Source organism: Hermetia illucens, chromosome 5, assembly GCF_905115235.1.
Source record: "Hermetia illucens chromosome 5, iHerIll2.2.curated.20191125, whole genome shotgun sequence".
NCBI lineage: Eukaryota > Metazoa > Arthropoda > Insecta > Diptera > Stratiomyidae > Hermetia > Hermetia illucens.
The window spans coordinates 30,554,188-30,575,914 of record NC_051853.1 but is presented as its reverse complement, the minus strand read 5'-3'; the positions used below and the strand labels follow the sequence as shown (position 1 = coordinate 30,575,914).

Below are 21,727 nucleotides of genomic sequence, written 5' to 3'. Positions count from 1 at the left end.
CCAAAAAAAAACAGATCTCACACGGGATGACCGCGTTAAAGAAGTAATCGCTTTCAACCCCCGCACTCCCCACCTTTCAGACAAATGTCAAAATTAAGACCGGCTTCGGAAATTACTAATCCAGACCTTTCATGATACTCCTCATGACTATATTTGGTGAAAAATTGAAACGAAACTTACACCCCGCCCCCCTTTTGCATGTATTGGGACCCCCCCCCCCCCCCCAACCTTTAATTGGAGTGAGCTTTCTCAGTTTCCACCTTTCCCCCGAATTAGCTGTCAATTACGATAACCGTCTCCGAGAAAAATGTGTGTGACAGACAGACGACCAGACGGACAGGTTTTGCACAAAAACCTTAAAAATTATTCGACCCACCAGCCAGACGTGTTTGTTTAGGCTGTGAGCAAAGGCAAAACCTAAAAAAATAAAGTTTCAACGATGCCGAAGGGACAGTGGCAGCCACGCTTTTCTATTTCAGGAATTGCATTTCGAATAATTTAAATGGGATGCAATTTAAGCTTTTTAAATGCACCAAATTATGCACGTCTCTGGAACTGTCCATTTATAAAATCAATCACCAACACTCCAATAGATGTCAGTAACGAATGGTCCAAATTTAACCAACCCATATGAGGTCATGACTCTATTACACAACCGAGAACCTACGATAGTACGCACTCAATCCTTATGCAAAAATTGCCGGCAGGTGTCACTAAATCGAGACAAATTAGAACTAATTTCAACATGATCCCATTTCTTTTGTTCGCCACAGTTGGCAAAACTTTTTGTTAGCTGTCAACTAAGCTCCTTCCCACTCTCTCACACATAGTCCAATCATTTCACGTAAGAGGTCTGTCTCTTATCCGCCGTCACTTTGCCGTCAATTTTGTCGTTTCTCGTCCGGGCACTTTTTAGCATTCGCGGTGGGCGCCTAGTCAGCTAAATGTGCGGTTTTTACTTGCATTAAATCGTCGGCGTGTCGTGTAAACAAATCCCAATCGGAATCGGTCATTAAGAAAATTCGAGTTATCCCCATCAAAATGAGTCTCTTCGATAGAAGACGTTCGACATTTTTCACTTTATTTATGGTAAGTAGACGTCTCGACCGTCCGAGCCCCATCACCGCTCAGATGCGGTTGCCGCAAAGAAAGAACGAAAAAACCTGCGCTGCTGCTCGATGACGACGATACCGGGACCTAGTTGTCGCGTTGATGCTAGATTGTCGCTTGGTAATTAGGCGAGATATGATGCCACGAATTACGGCTTTTTGAGGAATTCACCAGCGGGAAGGTGGCACATTACTATCGGGAAAACAATTTTGTGAAAATTTCTCAATGACAAGTGAAAACTCATTAGTGAAATGCCGCGGGGCCCACAGTCGCAAAGTGGAATTTTTCACTTTCGTCACATTGTCGTCGCAGCGCAGCCACTCGAAGATTCTGCGGTCCACCGTGTCTTCCACCGCGAGAACGTTTCTGACAGGCGTCTGTATTTCTCTTTCAGATCTTCTATGTTTTCTACAACCCCACAGACAGCGGGGCCGTGCAGCTAAACAGCCAGAATTTGGATATGACATTAGGTGAGTCTAGGGTCGCTCTCGACCGCCCACTTCTACTTCCAGCAATCATCCGGCGACGCACTTGTAACGCTTCTTCACAGCTGAGCGGGCGCCTGCCTCTGCATGGGTTACGTGTCGGTTACATATCAATCGGAATCTGAACTTATCTCGAATGTTTTATGACTGGACAGCGTCGAGCCGCATCGAAATGATTGTAAACGGTGACCGAAGCAAACGCAAAGGGTGACCGTAGAATGAATAGGCATCGTCCTTGAACGACAATTACTGGAATTACAAACTCGTTTTGTTTTTGCTATTAACGGGCGTCAGTACAGCCGAATTGTACACTGACGCATATAAAAACAAACATTTTGATTGCATGGAAATCCCCGAAAATAATCAACATTGAATCTATCTCGGGTCTGCAAGCAGCTACCGCCACGTGCCGAATTTGAAATGTTTCTCTGGATCTTCTCAGACTTTCTTTTCATGCATAATCTTCAGTGAAATTTACATACCAAGGTTTCTTTCAGTCAGTCATTCTCCGGTTCAGCTCTGAATGGATGTGGCAAGATTTACATATATGGAAAATCCCGCAAAGTCTTCACTAATAGTTCGCTCGTATGCTTTGCAAATGAAAGTATCGTTTCCTTCCTGGGAACTTCCTAACAATTACGAAACACAGTTTCCGGTGGCCAGAACTGGATGGGTGGTCTTGGATGGAAATTTTGTGAATTTAGGGTTTAAAATGCACAAGGGCCAAGTTTATAAAGGCTGCCCCAGTAAGCGGGTCTGATCGTCAACATTTTATAAAAGTTTATATGAAGAAACCTTCATTGTGCAATGTGTAGTGAATCACATTAAACTTAATCCATTCCAAGGAAATGAAATGATTTTCGCGCCATCGTTTGACCTGACCCAATTGGCAATAATATTTATTGGAATCATGTTGGTCTACCAGTCCTTGTGCACCTAATTAAAAAGAAGGAAAAGTCTGAAAAAGTTTAATTCTTAGAATAAAAGCCATTGAAAGTTTCTTCGTTTATGTCCCCCGCTGCCTAGCGGACAGTACTCGCTTTCTGTGTTCGTATCTCCCTCAGTCAAGAAAAATATTGCCACCTCATCGATGCCCGCCGGACTAAGGTCGTGCCGTATCAGGCTTTAAAAATGCAGATTCAGTTCGTAGAACTCAACAACTAAAAGTTGATTTTAATACAAATCAGAAAATGTATATTACTTGCTTCGTCGCCAACGTTGGAACTCGAAATTGCTCCAAAATCGTACCTACTATCGGACAGGAAGCGAATTCCGATCAAAATATTTACAAATTCCAATATCAAGTGGATTTTCCCCGGTCACTACCGTTCAAATTGCAACAGCGCCGATCACCAATGTTACTATTATTGTTCACTTTTCTTCAATGCTGGGGTACAACTACGTTAAATAGAAATGTTGCTATATTTCTAAAGAAGGACGTAATCCTTCATGAATTGGAAACTCTGAACTGCATACTTTGAGAGTGCTATGAAAAGGCTTGTCCCATTTCCCAATGCCAAAGCGGTAAAACTGCAAAAACTCAGGAAATCAACCAGGCGACTTCTGAATCATGCTTGCAAAAGTAATAAGGACGAAAACTGGTTAAACTTCCGGAGCTCACAATGTGAATATAAGAGGCTTATTAGGTGTTCGAAACGAGACTCCTTTAGAGCGTACTGTGAGGAACTGCAAAGCGAAAGAGAGACTTCAAGGCTGTGCAGAGTCCTTAAAAGGGATGAGTGGAATGTGATATCGGTCAGGAACAGTCTGTGCATTTAACCTTCTATAATCCTCACAAGGGCGCCATTCGCCGTTTAACTTAGGGAACATATGGATTGGGGAAGACCAACAGCTGTCTGAAGGTCTGCAGATACCCTGTTAGATAAGTTGCTCAAATTCTTTCCGTGCAATAGCCAGCTTCTGGGGTGGTAGAGGATGTACCTTTGAGAAGATAGGGGAACCCGTGGTGTTAATGTGGTGCTGCACATTGTGCTTCACTGGTTTAGAGAGCAACCCATAGTGACACAAGAATTCTGGGCCTAAAATGGGGAAGCTGACATCCGCCAGGATGAATCGCCACGGGAACGTCCTACACAAGCAAAGACTCACGTCCACTTGCCTGTACCCGTAGGTGTTAATATGCGAGGAATTTGGCGCCGCAAGTTTTAAAGATTGGGGGAATAGTCGATGTTGCCGGGGTACGGGAAGAACCGAAACCTCTGCACCAGTATCAACAAGATAACAGCGCCTGCTGAGAGGGTCATAAATTGTTAGGCGACGTGCCACTGCGTTTTGGGTGGCCGCCGCCAGGACCCACTGCGGACCTACTTTTTTTAGGTAGGCGCGAGTTTACTTGGAAGTGTACATCTGGTAGCTTTTTCGCTGAATCTACGATGGTACCAACAAATGCTTGGGTCCGTAGGTTGTGCTGACGACCTGCTACCCGATCGCCCTTTCGAGCAGTAGACAACGGGCGAGCTCATCTCTGCCATGCTGACCACAATTCATCTGAAGGCTACTGAACGGCCGCTACCATGGGACGCGCGTGCACCTCATGCACCTTGTGAGCCGCAGCTGCCAGCGCCTCCAAAGAATCGGAGACGCACGCGAAGACCGCCTGGGTGCTCTCCGAAAGTCGTCGCAGCCAGAGCGACTTCAACAGATCATCTTCGATTTTGTTCCCACCCAATTGCCTCATTTCGCGGAGCAATTGGCTAGGAGTTCGATCGCCCAACGTTAAACCTGCCAGTTTAGCTGACTCACTTACCGACAGGCTAATCAGCTCTGTTTTTAGTATATTGTAGGAGGCCGTTTTGACGTCACTTGAGGGTTCGATGGGCCTGCCGCGTCTTTGTTGTCCAAAGACATGACAATAACTAAGTTAATGCAAGATGAGTTGAGGACGCGGCTGTACCGAATTTGAACAGACCCTAATTTGATGACGGCAGACCGCACCCCCAAATGCCCGCACGAAAGACAAAAGAAAAACACACTTTAGCAAAATCCGCCGAGGCACCCCGGAGCGGACGCTTGAAACGCAGACCACAAATAAAAAACTCCCAAGTCGCCGAATTTTAAAAAATATCGTCTCCGTCTCTTGCGGCGTTTCTATAATTATTATTAAAAGAAATTCACAAGAAATACCAAATTTTACCATTTAGAAACTTTTGTTATTAACGTTTTAAACACTTCTTTATTTTCATCTTCTCTGATCTAACGTACGAATGCGAAACTATGTTATTTTAATTTTATAATAATAATAAAAATGATAAAACAACAACAACTATGTAGCAGTGCACTAAAATCTAGTCAGACGAGGAGTTGGTAGGTTCTTGTTTGTTTTTTACGCTTTTTACATCTCAATTGTTTCGGCTCTCGGCTGTACCGAAGGCGATTAACTTGAAGTTGTTGCCCCAAACAATGGTTTTGTGTCGGATACTGATGCTGCATTTGTAAAAGCACTTGCACTGAATATTGATCCTGAATAGGCGAAATATGAACTGCCGAAATCAGTTGCAGTACTGGTTGAGGTCAAAACAGCGTTGCCCTTGTTGAAGAAATGGAACAGAAAGTTGACTCTCGTCGATTGAATTGATGTTAGAGGTGCGAACGACGAATCAACATATGCGGAGTACGCTGCACTTGACTGTGATGAGACACTTGTCGTAATCCTTTTGCACTATTTGCTAACTCCTTGAAGCATTTCGATTGGTCCAATTCCACTTTTCGCACGGAAAAACAAACACTGGCTGCAGTTACGGGGGTCACCAATTTAAAAGTTTTGTGCCACTCTCTTAATATTCGTTCTTCTCATAATTGTTTCTTTCAGTTTGCAGGAATTATCCCAGAACTATTCAACTTGAATGAAAACGTCCATCAAATATGCGATAAGTTGACCGATTTGTATTTTATGATGAAATAAATTTCGAATGTTGCTATCCCTGCTGCGACACAGACTCACTTAGAAAACCCGATGGTACTTTCACGAGCTCGAGACTAGAATCAGTACAGACCCTCCTGTAAATACAGCACCCGGAAGAACGAGTGAGAGTTGACGTTCTTGCAACCCCTTCAACACACCAGTGCTGCAAGGGGAACTGCAATACTGCGAAAGCGGTTGTTGCCTATGAAAAGGTGAGAGCTGCCACACTGTCCTTTGAACATTTCAAAGCACCTGGCATGGATGGTATCTATCCAGAAATGCTAAAGGAGGGTATGAAGCACTTAGAGCAACCTCTAAGGAATATTTTTCGAGGATGTCTTGCTCTGAGCTACGTGCCTTCCTCTTGGCAAACGTTTAAGGTAGTTTTCATACCGAAACCTGGGAAAGATGACTGTTCAAATCCAAAGAACCTCAGACAGGTCAGATTGACTTCATTCTTGCTGAAAGGTGTGGAGAGACTGGTAGAGCGTCACATTCGTGGAAACGCATTTGGATCGCATCCACTTAATGAAAACCAACATGTTTACCAGCGTGGAAAGTCCTGTGAGTCTGCTCTTTGGTTACATAGATAGAGGATGCAACTTTGAATGATGAGTACGCGATGGGGTGTTCGTGGACATTGAAGGAGCGTTTGACGGTGCGCCTTTTCAAAAACTTTGTGATGCCGCCACAACGTATGGTGTTGATGATGGTTTAATTAAGTGAATCCATGCTATGCCAACGCAGAGATTGCTGTGCGCTGAAGTGGGTGTCGATCGCTACCTAATAGCAGAAGTAACGCAGGGCTGCCCCTAAAGAGGTGTGCTATCACCACTTCTGTGGAGTTTGCTGATCGATTCACTACTATGCGAAATTTAAAATTTACCAATACACACTCAAACTCATGCTAATGACGTGGGTGTGCTTGATGTTGATCGGGATCGGAACGGTGTGTAGAAATATACAACGTGCCATTGATTTGATAGACAGTTAGTGCCTCAGACATGGTCTTTCAGTTAAACCAAATAAAACCACAATGGTATTATTCACAAAAACGCGAAAACTGGATGGACTTTGCCTCCTTGAGATGAGGGGTACTGCCCTTCAACTCTCCGTAGAAGTGAAATATCTGGGAATCACTCTAGATAAAAACTTCTTTGGAACAAACATGAAGGCAAAGATGAAACGAGCTTTCACAGCTTATTGGCTATGCAGATGATCTTTGCCTCGACATGGGGACTTTACTATGGGGAAACAATAGATGTGGAGGGCACAGAGAATTGGAAGAGTTACTGGGAGTACTGAATTCAGTTCTCACAATGGGTTCCGATTGTCATGTCCCCATATATATGTAGAAGATATGAAATTACTCTGAAGCGTAGAGAAAACTGGGAAGTCCCAGAGGAATGGTCGGTTCTTGGTCGGCCTGTCGCGGGACTTGTCACCAAGAGAGATTAGGTAGGATTTAGCATAGTGGAATAACTCCAACTATACTCTATTTATCTCTTTCCCTGATCTCAGTATTTTATTTTTGTTTTACTGAGGATAGTACAAAGTACGTTGCCTCAAACTTTCCTTACCTCCTTTACCCAGGCTTGGGATCAGCATACTATGTTAATAGCATGGCGAAGTTTTACTGCATCTAAACCATCCTTACATTAACTATAACTTAGATTTTTTTTAATATAATAATATTTATTTGCGAGGTGCGTGAAAGGTCTACAGAAAATAAAAGCATTACCGTACTTTTGCCCACGGCACTACTATTTTTGTTTCCCTTTCGTCACAACGTCACAGAAAACAATAAGAATTTAATTTAATTCGGCCAATTTTCACAGATGAAACTTTATCGCGATAGATCAACCTTGCAACGAGGTTTTTTTTTAGTTGCAGAGTTGATAATATAAATCGATTTGATTCAAAACAATCAAATTTTTCGCATTGCTCGACGCAAGCGACATAACAAAGCTTATCAATGATATATTTAGTTTAAAATCTAATATCAGAAGTTGGTTTTCACTTTTTTTCTGCTTTTTGTCCGACTGACAATTTAGCATGCAGATCTTCCTTGTTTAATTTATCAGGCTATCGAGAGCGGCATGACACTATAGGTGCAATTGCTATCTTCCGTTGGATCGCAAAACTTTCTCGTTCTCCTACCTGAAAACGTATTTATTCATTATATCAGGAAATTGTATTTTAACCCTCTCCCTATCTCGCTATATGAAACCTATGCAGAGTGTTACGTGGAAATGCGACAAAAAAATGAAAACATTTAGAAAACATAAACTTAAGACAAAAAAGTGCATGTTTACATTTCATCCTACATGGTGTGAGCGCTTTGACTTAAGTCGCCGTCTGATATTAAGAAAATGAAAGTCTCAACAAGAAAAATTCATCATCGCACTTATCTGTGACGCGAAAAGGCCAATAAAAGTGTGAGCATTACAGAACGCCTTCGTCAAAATATATGTTCCAACTGATAAGCACATAATTAAAATGTTCGACATTTCAATAGAGTTCTTGATGATTTTTACCACAGATTCAGCGTAACGAGCAAAAATGGAACATATTATAGTTCTATAGATGATATCTGAAATATGTTAGAAGGTTTTATTATTTATCTAGTTATAGATTAAGATGACCTTCTCTTTGCATGCTTCCTCCTTAGAAGTTATCGAAAAACTTTTCAGACGTTGATTGAAAATGTATCGTCCAGTTAAGATAATCAGTATTCCATTTGTATCCACTTGTACTTGGAGCAAATGTCGACCACCCTGGCCTTTTTCTAGTTCTCCCATATAATCAGCCTAGGAAAACGAAAATGTGTAATCTCCCAAGGTTTATTTTATTTAACAAAATATCCGCAATTCCACGCAAACATTTCAATCAAGTGGGTTAGTATTTATGCTCATTGACCAGGCGATGATTAGGAATCGACAAAGATACCATTTTCACGCAGTTTTCAGAGGTTAAATTACAATTTAGTAAGCTGACGAATTCCGTTTGTTGGCAGTTGGTCTGAACAAAGTAGTTGCAGAACTATTGCAGTTGCGCAATGCTGACCACATTGCCTCCTACAAGGTACTATTGTGTACCATTACGGTCATTTTAAGGAGGTCATCCCGCATGAAGGCCATTTTTTCGCTTTCTTTAGAAATTTTTTGTGAAGAACTGGATAAAGATACAAATACGAATTTTTCATCATATATTTATTAATATCTTGAGCATGCGTAATAATTTTCCCAGCTCGATAATGAACTATTATTGAAATACTCTGTATTTCAATTTATACATCTATCTCCAAAAAAAGTAGCTTTTCTCCTGCGACGCTAGAGGGTGCTGCGATCATCTTCAAGAAAAAAGTGAACGGCATTTTAACATGCAGACTTAACTACAGTCCGCAAACTAGGATTATTAAAAAATATTAAAAGCTAAATTGTTGGTGCCGTGTTAAACTTTTTTTGTGAATTTTGGTGTTTTTTAAGGCTTCTTTAATGAATAAAAAAAACTACTGAACGAATCGCAATTATCCTAGTTTGTAGACCGTAGAAATATGTTCTGAATAAGTCCTGAAAATTTCAAAGAATTTGGTTAGATAGATTTTGGGCTATGCTGGCAGCCGATTTTCAATATGCGGTTTCGAGAAAAACGAATTTGAAAGTAGAATGCGATCTTTAGCCATAAAACCTTAACTGACCATTAATCTGCTATACCGAGTCCATAACCCTTAGATTTCTTGAAGAAACACATGTACAGTCTTGGCTTCAATTTTTGTCCTTTTAGAGAAGTCATTCGAACGTCATTCAGATCGATAAATACGAGCTTTATTACGGGGATCGACATAAATCTGGCAAGTGACTTATCACGTTTTTAACACTATAATTTCCGAACGACTCCGAATATCAAAAAATTGCTTTGCTCATATATTCTACACTATATCTAGATACAATTGATACCAAAAAAAATTCGATTCCGTGAATCCGACACACGGGATGACCCCCTTAAACAAGTCGGGAAACTGGAATCAAAACGCTTCAAGTATGAAAGATTTTGTTAATTACTTATATAAGCATTTTTGAGTGGGCATTTACTCCATTTGTACCTAGCGCGTAATGTACATGCACTTAGTTTGTTAGACAATTCACTTTGGTATGATGCTGACGTTTAAAATCGAAGGATGCAATAAATTTACACAAAAGTGACAACTTTAATCTATTTTTAACTCTGTTAATAATAGTGCAATTTTCACCAAGCCTGGTAGTATTCTGCTGCATAGTATAGCCTTTATTACTACAAAACTTGATGGTTCTAGGATAAACTTAAAGAGGTTCCCAGTCAGTTTATTAAAAATATACTTATATATATATACTGTTATTAACTTCATTTAAAGAGGTACCGGTATGGAGAGTATTTCGAGGCCTAGATACCATGTTCGTGGAGCACCAGATATTTGGGTTGAGTAGTTTCTAAGAACGGGTTCTTGAAGTAACTGATCGTTTTCGGACCCCCGCACTCCTCCCGTGTCCAACCAGAAACTAATACCTTTCTCGGAAAGTACTGATCGAGTTCTTTCATTTCATATTCCACACAACCATATTCGATGAATGAAAATTGTATGCCCCCTTTTGTATGTATGGGAACCTCCGCCGCCCTTAAATTCAACGTGGAAATATGTTACTCACTGTATGTAATCGAATTCACAAGTTCCACCTTTCTACCAAATTTCGTACCAATAAGAATAACCTTTTCTGGGGTGATAGGTGCGACAGACAGACGGACGAACGAACGGCGAGACGGAAACCAATTTTAATACACACAAAACCTTAAAAAGGTATACATTGAAATAGCTTTCACGTCCTAATTTTTTTCAGAAGCAATAAGCAATTTATATTTATTTCTAAAATTTTATGTTTTATTTAGTTGCTGAAAACACTGCCAAGGACCCTTTTAAGGTTTGTGTGTTTTGACTACTTCCTCCCATATTCTCTGACTGCAATTTTCTCATATGTATGTGAACATATGAAAGGTGCATTTCCCACATTCAATAAATTGGGCTTGTACTCAGTGTCATTTGATCAAGCAGATAAACGACATTTCGAATTTTTTTCTATTTGAAAGTGAAGAGTTCTTCTTTTGTGAATATTATCTACAACGCTTCTGAATTCTATTGATTTTTTTTTAAAAATATACATTAAAAGAAATTTAAATTAGTTGGCACGAAAGTTAAATGGCCTTATGCCATTGATTACTAACGTTGAACGCAAAAATAAAATACCCAGTCATCCTCGTCATTTAGAGCTCGAACCGCTCCTGTCCTATGTATTCCAGGGCTGTTAATGTTTATAATCTCTAGTAATCTCGTATAGCCCACTTTAATAGAAGTAATAAAAGTATGTATTAGATCTGTTTATACGAAAAGTTGCTTTCGCTACTGCATGGCGTTGTAAATATATACTATAGTAAAAATAATCGATGGCGCAACGGTTCAATTTGTACCTTCAATTTGCCTTGAAGTGTGTTGATTCCCTTCATTTCTAAACCATAACAGTACACTGCTCTCGAATGTATACTACATCGTACATGCTAACAATTTTTGTTTGTTGTAATGTCGATCAATATTGGCATTAGCATAGATCGTATGCCACAATAGTGTAGGCATCAATAATTTTTATAATAATGTTTTCATAAACCCCTATATGGGGAGCAGTGCATCGACATAATCTACGTGCTATCTTCATCATTTCCTGGCGATGTGCTTCAGCTCCACCACGATTTTTCGAGATGCTAGCACGTTTCTTCCACTGTTCTGTGCATGTAATTCTAGGTTGACCCACTCGTCAGTCATTCTAGCGTAGTGGATTCTATGGCATCGTAAAACCGCAATGTATATGCTGCCCCTTCCGATCAGCACGTCCACGAATATCTTATCCATATCCGGTGAAGTTGGTCAAAGTATCCCGTGTATAAAAGTATGTTTTTACTGCTTTAAAAATGTGCATTTTGCATTAAAAATATAAAAAAAATATTTCCGCATAAATAAGCATAGTGAAAAAAGTACCGTGGAATTGTCACCTTACATCGAATTGTATGGTTTACTGAATGCTGATAGAAGCATTTAGGCATTGTCCAATTCCATCAAAGTTATGGATTTTCTTCCAAAGGGATACATAGCCTTTAACTCTCTCATCGTATTCTGCTTTTTCGGCTTCGAGGTACCATTTAGACGATTTTTGGTTTATTTCCATGTCAAACTTGTAGGCTCACATCTCATCACCAATAATTATGCGTTTCTTGAAAATCGGGTTACTATTCGTTCCAGAAATCATGTCCTTCAATGTTGATGCATCCAATTCAAAGAGCCAAAGAGAGATTCTCTTCGGCTAGCATGATAATTTTTGAGTACCATCTCTTTCACATTTTTGACGTATTTGACGTAAATAGGCGTTCACAACGAGGTAAATAACCTGCCACTGTACGGCCACTCGTATGCCCGAGTTTTCGACAGAGCAGACTCCCCAAAGGCTTTTTGTCATATTTTCAATGCATCAGCAATTTTGTTAATAACCCAAACTTCAAACAAAGTTCACAAATGTAAACAGACACCAGGCAGATACTGATGATGCATTGACGCTGAAATCACTCATCTCAATATTTATGAAGCTTTTGCAACAAATATAGAAGTTGAAGGCTAACTACCATAACTTCGCGTGATACCCTTTAGATGTACAACCCTGTCGAACGAAAAATATGAATTTCCATTTCATTTTAACTCTGTCTCCCATTAAATTACTTTCGGCATATTATTTTTATTTTGAAAAAGACAAAATTACATTTTTTTAAAAGAAATTTTAATATTCCATCATATTCCTCCACTTATAATCAGAAGTCTTAAATGATATTGGGCTGTTGATACAATCATCCATTTCAATGGTTTTGAATTGGCTATATAATTTTCTCAAGACTTCAAAACGGTCAATAAAGAATCTTTAAACCCTTCATGAACATCTAACACCTTTTTACACGATAGTAAATTAGTGTTCTGCAACGCCTTCATATTATCAGGTGCAATAATGTAAACAAAATATCACAAAGTGGCCTGAATTCTTTGTAAAACTACCATACTTGTCATATGGAAGCAACACTACTCACGCATTCGACATATAAAGAAAAATGTTGAACTTTAACAAATATGAATTTCCAGGTTAAAATATTCATTTATTCATACACTTCGTGAACAATGAGATTTTAATTGTGATATGGTAACAGCAAAATAACAGCTCCACTGAGGGGAATCCACATTAGCAGTTACCTGGCTGCAATGAAATGATATAATAAATGCAAATAAGAACGTGGCAGTTGCAGAATGATTTCGCGAAACTTCACGTTTCAAATAATTAAAGAATAAGTGAAGTATTTCTCAAAATTCACATTGATTTGTACTCTAGTTTCGAACTAACAAATGTGTATGTATGATTCTGGATAGTGTATAAACAAATGTTCTGGTAGAAGCAACGCCATGAAATCGATACTTTATAGCTCTATATATCGCGCCATAAAGCATAGAAAAGCTTCTATTACTAGCTTTGGTTGACATTGTAGAATAGATCTCGAACCAATCAGATATAGAACGAAATAATATAAAATTTGTAACAAAATTATTAACCAAAGAATGGACGGTGCGATGGTGAGGCTAGTTGAACGTCTACCTCTTGATCTCCTGACCTCGAATTCAAATTTCATTTTGTCATGGATGTTTTGTTTTGTGTTGTCCCTGTAGGCTTATTTCTTGCACAGCATTAAGTATGATGGTAATAAAAGTGAAGCAGTCTCGGAAACAAAAAATAATCGTTAAACTGCACGAAAAATGAACAGGAAATATACAAAGAATTTAAGTTCAGCATTTTAGTTTAGGTTCTTAGTTCTATTTTATATATATGAAGAAAACTTTCTCATGTTTGCAAGGAATATTCTTTGAGTGACCTCCATAGTGCATCTCATAATCCTTTAATTATCACACACTCTTTATGAGGTATCTAATTATTGAAATATTTTTGGAACCGATTTATCAATCATAAAGTTCGCACTTTGTTAGTTTGATAAAAATCAAACTATTATTAACAAAGTTATAGAAGGTCAAAATTATGTATTTATGAATTTATCACACTCTAAGACGTGTATAACGTCATCAACATATAAAGTGAACTCATATGAACGGCGGAGTTGGAGTTTGGAAATACATATGTCATGTCAAATTGTTGGAGTTTGGAAATGTCATATATCAAAGAATATTTCTAATTGGAGGTATATACGAATGGGAAAACGTGAATAGGAAATTTCTCATACTTTTACTCCTTTTTTACTCCAAGCGACCAGCTTCCGATGTTCCGATTTGTCTATGGAGGAAGAACTTCAAACAGTGCTTAGAATCCTCAGGTCGTTGTTTTTAATCGATTGTCAGTTCGCACGGCACCCATGTTGAACAGAGCTTTCGCATACCCAAACATTCATGCATGTCCAACACGTTCCTTTGATATCTATAGAGTCTCAGTTATGTCGATCAACTTTGCGGTCATCCTAAATTATTTTGTGGGGTTTTTCGATGTTTTCGTCAGTAACAGTCTCTTTGGGGTGTCCACTGCGTGCATCATCCTGATGCAAAGTCCAAATAATGTTTATCAAGCCACCTTCATTCTTCAAACTAACAAAATTTGCTTCACTCAAACTAATAGTCCGACAGCTGTCAAATTTGGGCACGTGTCTTTTGAAAGTTGAGGTTAAATAAAAATCATATAGATTTAATACTAGTAGTGCCACCTGTGTGTTAGCTTACGAGCTTTTCAGCCCAACTGTTAGAGCCTAAATATGAAAGAGTAAACATAGGCCTTTTCTTTTTCGTACGAAATCTTAACAAAAATGATTCATGCCAGAATCGATTTTTTTCCGAAAAACCCTCGAATGATCCACGATTTTTTAATATCATTAATATAGAAAATTCAAGAGATCAAGGGACAAATTCGAATTATCCATGATTTCGAATTACCAAAGTTAGACTATAGTGAAAGATAGGGGTGCAAAATTTTTCTACACAAATAAAGTTGATATATTTACATATTGTAGAAATTCACCCGGAGAGCCGAGAGTTCATCTTAGAAGTACCAAATTTTTTCACCAGGATAAGAAATAATATGGAATATAATTCTTAGAAGTTTGAAGAAAATCCGACTATTATTACTAAGGTTGCAGAAAGTCAAATTTTCTATTTCACGTGAATTTGTTGCGCTCTAAGACGTGTATGACGTAATAATCTTATATTATATATAAAGTGAACTTATATCAATGGCCCGGCAGTTGGGAATATTTTGTTTTCCCTTATTATCTTTTTTTTTTATTATTTGTATATCAACATCAAATATTCGAGACAGACATTTATATATGTGGCAGATGCTAAGCGCCCGTCGAGAGCAGGCCGGTGGAAAAGCGAAACCCGGCCAGTCGAGAATTATTTTTTAATTACTTCTTCTTACGTACGTTTTGCAAAGTGGCGAACTAAGCTAGTTTTCTAATTTCAACTTGGCCATGGAATCATTTACTTAATTTCTTTCGAAAATTTAAAACTTGCACCTGCTATAATAGGTTTTTCAAATATTTCTCACGCAAAAGTAAATTTCCGTACAATAGCGCATTTTATAGTCATATCTAATTAAAGTTGACTATAAAACGCCTGCAGAAGGATACAATTTTATGTTTTCATTCGTATACGTTCCACAGCAGTTTCCGTGTGAGGGCTTACGTGTATTTGACGTCATTTACACCCAATGCCAAGCATCTTTTTACCATCTTTGTTATTATTATAAAACAACCAGAAATTGCATATCGCCATAATACAGAAAGACAGATATAAAAGTACTATTTATAAATCAATCAGTTTAATTCCGCTTCATACCATATAATCTCGCCAACATTTGTTTGTTTTGATCCCACTCATATTAAAATACATTTTCCAGAAATTTTCCCCTTCTTCTGATATCGATCACTTTTATCTGGGTAGAGTTTAGCTTAAGAAAATTAAAACCACATCGAATGATAAATTCAACAAGATGATAACGATGGCGACGAACAATTAAAAAATTGCACACTGAAATAGGTAACTCAGTACATTGACGTGGCGGCTTGAAATGATGATATGTAATCTTGCAAGCGACATAACGAAAATTACTAAATGGAATAAAATTAATGTATGAATTCCAAGCCACAGTTTTGAACGCGGGAAATTTCGGGTTATCAGTCGCATAATTATTTCCGGAATATTTACATAATGATTTGATGAGAAACAGGGGGGCTCACAAATAATTTGATTGTTGACTTTGTAAGTGTTTTTGAATTCGACATTTAATTTGTTAGATGTTTTCCTCATGAAATTTCTTCTCTGATAGCAATATTTGTCAATAAAGCAACCAATGCATACTTCAGAAAAGGTTTTTTATTTATTTGAGTGGAATTTGCTCTCATTTGTCATTATTCACTCCCAATAACTCGCATAAATGACCTCGGAAAAAAGAATAAACTACACTTAAGACTCATATTGTAGTAAATAGAGACCCAACTGGAATAGCTTCTCGTACTGAAACCATAAATATTGCTTTTTGTATGAACTGATGGATAAAGGTGATGAAAACTACTTATCGAATGTAACCGAATGAAATGGCATTAATATTGGAGACTATACACAACGGAATCCTAGGAATTTTTATCAATGGGAAGCACATCGAAGCAATTTAAAGCCAAACAACAGTGAATAGAGCCTAATCTGATTCTGATTAAGTAATCATTCTCCACACAATTTGCTTGGCGTTTCAATAGAATATTCCAGAAAGGAATTGAGTTCCTATACTATTAACTAGGACCTATCTCCTTTCTAGGATCCATACGATCCTGACCCATTTATTGTTATCCTACTGCCCTCCTCCCCTTGATTTGCAGTAAAACTACCTCAGCTTTATTATCATCACACTTAATGCTGTGCAAATGATAAACCTACAATAGTGAACCAAACGCAAAGCCGAACACAAACATCCATGACGACTGAGACTTGAATCCAGGGTAATGAACTCGAGAGACTAATTCTCTTCATAATGGATTTTAAATTGATAAATTATAAATTCTGGGTAAATAAGGGAATTTTTCGTTTTAATCAAATAACATTTTTCATGAATTCTTTTTTTATTTATTGTAGCAGTCTGATTTCTTTACAAGTATTTGGATTACCATGAAGCAAGCGATTTACTTTTTGTCAATATTTTTTTTTAAATCACCAATTTATATTATTCCTTCTAGTAACTTTTCATCTCCTGACTTTTGTAAATATTGAGCAAATACAATTATGTCTGTCACACGCACTTTTCTCCAAAACGGCTAAACCGATCCAAACGAAATTTGGTGGATAGATGGGAACTATAAAATCCCACGCCTACAACGAGTGACATAGATTTAGGTGGAGTTTAAAGGGGGTTCCCCATACATGCAAAGGGGGGATTTAAAATTAAGTTGAGGAAAGAACTGGGAGTTTTTCCTTATCCTGTAAATATTTTTCCCCCCGCATACAATTGTTTCGGAGACCACGTGCCTCTTTTCTCAGTGCTAGTACCTAATTCTAGGAGCGGAATAAAGAAGAAAATCTGAAGTTGCAAGGTCAGGGAAGGACGAGTTTATACCGTTATCAGAGTGGGTAAAGGATCGCGTTTAAAGAGGTGAAAGGGAAGGACGAATTTTTACCAACTGCTGCATTGTCAGGGTAGGTATAGGATCGCCTTTAAAGAGGTGAACGTGGCAACCTATTAGCCTTACAAAAAATAGACAGTTATTCTACCAAATCTGAATTTGTGCTAGAGATGATCCTCTTTTTAACATCGATTTCAACATTTTGGCAAAAAATTATTTGTGTAGTTTTGAGTTTGGTGAAACGAAAGAACCGAAATAGCTTATCTTCTCCATCAAGTTACATTGCGTTCAAAAGCGAGGTCATTTAGAGTCAAAAGACTTCGAAATCACCATATAACGTATCAAACCATCGTTGTTTCGGTCGGCCCTTTGTTTGTTTCCAATCGACTTCTATACCCAAACTAATCTTAATTAATGAATTCTCATTAGCGCCAGTTGAATAATCATCGAAAACGTTTCTCCTGCGGTTTTTTCTGCGATAAGTGCAATATCATATTGGATGTGATCATAGCGCGTTACTCCACTGATCCAACGCAACACCACCACTCAGAACTATAGAACGACGTTGTGATACGAGTTTTGGTTTGAAATGTTCATTGATGCATCGATTGCGAAGAACGCTAGTTGTAGAACGTCACTTGATCTGAGATACTTAAATCGCTCAGCCCTTGCCAGGTTTCTGTCAGTGACAGTGATAGTGCCTCTTTCATTAGGATCGGCATTCAAACTCTTATTTTATTTAAATTCAATTGAAGACTTTGAGCCATGTGGCGATAATTCCACTTTTGGACAATTGACTGGAGATCAGTTTTATTGTGAGACGCTAGGAAAATATCTACGTAGAGCAAAATGTAGCACGGTGGATGTTTGACGTTCCGCATAACAGTGTCTATGGCAAGAATAGAAAGAAGAGGTCTGGAGGGCTTCATTAGTGAGCATCGACGGAGACATGAAGCGGTTTTGATACTTCGAACTTGATCATGGTATAGCAATGTATGCTGATATAATGACCGTGACCACGGTATAGCAATGTAACCCAGTCTATAAGATTCTCTGACACTGGGTGTTGCCGCAAAACGTACGAGATGATAAAATCCGGAAAAAAAGACACTAGACGGGAACTCCTGCCTATTTCCATCCTCTGTTCATTTCTTATATGTATATATTTATATTTTGTATGATATCCTAAACATTTTTTTATAAAACAAACACTGAAAACATCTTTTTTTTTAGCATCTAATGAATTAGTTTTCATAAATTTCTATGCGGAATGGTGCCGATTCAGTAATTTACTCCAACCTATTTTCGATGGTGCTGCAGATAAGGTAACACATTTCTAAATTACATGGAGATTTCAATTTCTTAAAATGCATCTGGCAGGTTAAAGAACTATTCCCTGAAGCCGGAAAAGTTGTAATGGGTAAGGTCGATTGCGATCACGAATCATCGATAGCCGCAAGATATCATATCACAAAATATCCCACACTGAAAATCATACGAAATGGTCAACCTACTAAACGTGAATACCGTGGACAACGATCAACAGAAGCTTTTGTAGAATTCGTTAAAAAGCAGTTGGAAGATCCAATCAAAGAATTCCAATCGCTGAAAGATCTTCAGAATTTGGATACAAAGAAGCGTATTATAATCGGCTACTTCGATCGTCGAGACCAGCCTGAATATTCAATGTTCAGACGAGTTGCAACAAATCTGAAAGAAGATTGCCAATTCCACGTAGGCTTTGGTGAAGCGTCGCAAGCAATGCATCCTCCAGGTGAGTAGTTATGCTCGATCGAGTAGAGATGTGACGCTTAATCTTTTACTCGTTGCTTAGAATGCTTTACTTTGTAAAACTTATCAAATACATAATTTTTCCATTAACATAAACTCCTGTAGTGCTCTAGATCATAACTTGTACAGTGCTTATTTTCATATATACAATCTATTTTCTTATATAACGCATGCATGCGGATAGGTGACACAAATGGTTTGTCTGAGAATGATACAAAAAAGCAAACGATTTATGGTGTTCTAATTTCAGGTCAACCAATCATCGTCTTTCGCCCAGATGTAGCTGTATCTCATGAAAATGATGAAACATATCAAGGCACCCTCACAAACTTTGATGAGCTCAATGTCTGGGTTCAACAAAAATGCGTACCACTTGTCCGCGAAATAACATTTGAAAATGCTGAGGAATTAACTGAAGAAGGATTACCGTTCTTGATTTTATTCCACAATCCAAAGGATCTAGATTCGATTAAAGACTTCAAGGCGATTATCGAAAAAGAATTGCTTTCGGAAAAACGTAAAAATAATGTTGTCTAATTGCCGAATCAGAGTTATTGTTCCTTTTCTTTTTGCAGAAAATGTTAACTTTTTGACCGCGGACGGTGAACGCTTTGCACATCCTCTACATCATTTGGGCAAATCGGCAGGCGACCTTCCATTGATTGCAATCGACTCTTTCCGGCACATGTACTTATTCCCGAAATTCAAGGATATGTATACACCAGGGAAGTTGAAGCAATTTTTAGAAGATTTATATAGTGGCAAATTACATAGGTATGTACTCAACTTATTTGATGACATCTTTGCTTGGTTTTCGTTATATAATTGCACATTTGTTTTAAACTTATATTAACCAATTTTCAAGGGAGTACCATTATGGACCGGATACACCTTCTGAGCCCGTTGTTTCGAATGATATCCAAGCACCAGTACAAGTTACAAAACCACCTGAATCAACATTTAAGAAATTGGCACCATCGAAAAATCGTTACACATTGCTGCGAGACGAATTATAATTGATTTGTTGAAATGATGTATTGTTGTTTCTTTTAATATTTTTTTTTATTTTTTCGTTCTTAGTTCAATTTTTCAAGGGTAACAAATTTTCGATGAATTCACTTTTTTGTAAAGAGTAAAATGAAACCATAAAAGCATAAAAGTGTCAACCCCCGCTTATTTTGTCAACATTGAACTTAAAGATAAATTAAAAAATTGCTAAAATTGGATTTGAACGAGTGAAAGTATCTCAAATTGCTTTCACCAACCGTATAACTTGAAATTTTGCATGATTATATGCAACATTCACTATATCCTATGTATTGTTTGATAGCTCGCTACTTCCAAAAATTGGTATTGGAATGAATACATTGTGTTAATACTCCAAATTGCATTCCAAACATTTTGATACAACCCATGGTCCCATTAAATTTTTACAAGGTTTTGTACATTTGGAATTCACATTTTATATGCTAGGTATTTAAATCGTCCATAGACCACGTAAAATGTACAGCAGGGAACCCTTATTTTAAGTATTAACTAAATTTCTAATTCCTTCCCAGTTTCACGCTTAGTGCACATTTTTTACCAAGAACATGATCACAAAATACCCGGTTAATTAGTAGTTTAATTTCCACCCGATTCAGTAAAGGGAGAATAAAAGCTTTTTTTGAAACTCGCACTTTACTTCTATCCTTTGTGCACCTTTTTCTATCTAAGTTGTTTGTTTCGTTACAACGGAAACTTACTTAAAGATCTAAAAACACAATTACATATGTCGACAAATTAGAACATTTGCTTTAGAGAAAAGTAAAATGAAGCGATAATTATTGATAATTATAAATATGGAACTTATTTCTTAGTCATAAAAATGAATGATTGTAATATATTGTAAAGTGCTTTTTTCTTCAATTAGAAATATATACTCTTAAGAATTATTAATTTGGTTGGTTTAATTATATCGGTTTTCAGCCCCTGGACTGTTTATCAATATGAACAAAAAATAACATAAAAAACAAGTCCGGTCTTTCGAAATCCAACCGAACAGTGTGCTCGAACACTCGTCGGTGACGAGTTGTTGGAAGTTGCGGAAATCTAAAAACCTTTCACCAATGTTGTTACAGCCACCAACACCATACCTCTGCACCACAGGCCTGAGTGAACTGCTGTCAGCTTAACATTTCGATTACGCACCACGCATCTTTAGGAAACCTCTCATGGACTGCGTGTAGCTGCTCAAAGGAAGAATCCTTCTCTTTATCGGAAATCTCCGTTGAGGTATAGCGCTACACAATTGTTATGTTCCTTAACCTAGACCAGAATCTGCCAAAAATCAGTTATAAAAGGGTTTCTTAGGGTAGCCGGCTCGCTGACAAAATCGAATACGTGTGTGGTACCACTAGATTTTCCAGAGTGCAAAAGCTAGGTGGTGCAAGAAGAAGAGTCGTGGTCTCCAAAGAATGTGCAGCCAATATCATCGGAATTGTGGCTCAAGATGGAGGAAGCGAACCTTCTATGGACTCTCGATATCATTTTCGAGGAACGTGTCCTTATTACCTTTGACGTTTCGGTAGGAAAATAATTTCGGAAATTTAGGCTACTACCTCATAAGTTTCTGTCACTTCTAGTCATCTTTAACAACAAGCCGTAAATACTTTGAATGTATTACGTATCAAATCCTTAATGTCATAATTGAAGACAG

The 21,727-nt window shown here is 38.0% G+C and overlaps 1 protein-coding gene and 1 long non-coding RNA gene across 4 annotated transcripts; one reads left to right on the top strand and one right to left on the bottom strand.

The window, feature by feature from the left end:
* Positions 1 to 825: 825 nt before the first annotated feature.
* LOC119656723 (endoplasmic reticulum resident protein 44) lies at positions 826 to 20,967 on the top strand. 3 transcript variants are annotated; one of them, XM_038063251.1, is made up of 8 exons: positions 826 to 1,089; positions 1,505 to 1,580; positions 18,472 to 18,563; positions 18,619 to 19,012; positions 19,214 to 19,225; positions 19,280 to 19,546; positions 19,605 to 19,803; positions 19,895 to 20,967. In XM_038063251.1, the coding sequence occupies exons 1-8, from the start codon at positions 1,042 to 1,044 to the stop codon at positions 20,043 to 20,045; spliced, it is 1,239 nt and encodes a 412-aa protein (XP_037919179.1). In that variant the 5' UTR covers positions 826 to 1,041; the 3' UTR covers positions 20,046 to 20,967. The 3 variants fall into 3 exon arrangements, with proteins under 3 accessions (XP_037919179.1, XP_037919178.1, XP_037919180.1); XM_038063250.1 differs by having other exon boundaries at positions 19,214 to 19,546; XM_038063252.1 differs by lacking the exon at positions 19,214 to 19,225 and having other exon boundaries at positions 828 to 1,089.
* LOC119656725 lies at positions 12,715 to 13,982 on the bottom strand. The gene is made up of 2 exons (XR_005250085.1): positions 13,864 to 13,982; positions 12,715 to 13,373 (listed from the first exon to the last, which is right to left on the bottom strand). It is a non-coding gene; the product is annotated as an uncharacterized LOC119656725 (long non-coding RNA).
* Positions 20,968 to 21,727: the final 760 nt, after the last annotated feature.

What these genes read in the sequence shown, in the direction of transcription:
- LOC119656723 (XM_038063250.1), top strand. Translation starts at nt 1,042, where the DNA reads ATGAGTCTCTTCGATAGAAGACGTTCGACATTTTTCACTTTATTTATG. An exon ending in GAATTTGGATATGACATTAG is followed by an intron (nt 1,581 to 18,471) that starts GTGAGTCTAGGG and finishes CTTTTTTTTTAG; the next exon opens with CATCTAATGAATTAGTTTTC. An exon ending in TCGATGGTGCTGCAGATAAG is followed by an intron (nt 18,564 to 18,618) that starts GTAACACATTTC and finishes TGCATCTGGCAG; the next exon opens with GTTAAAGAACTATTCCCTGA.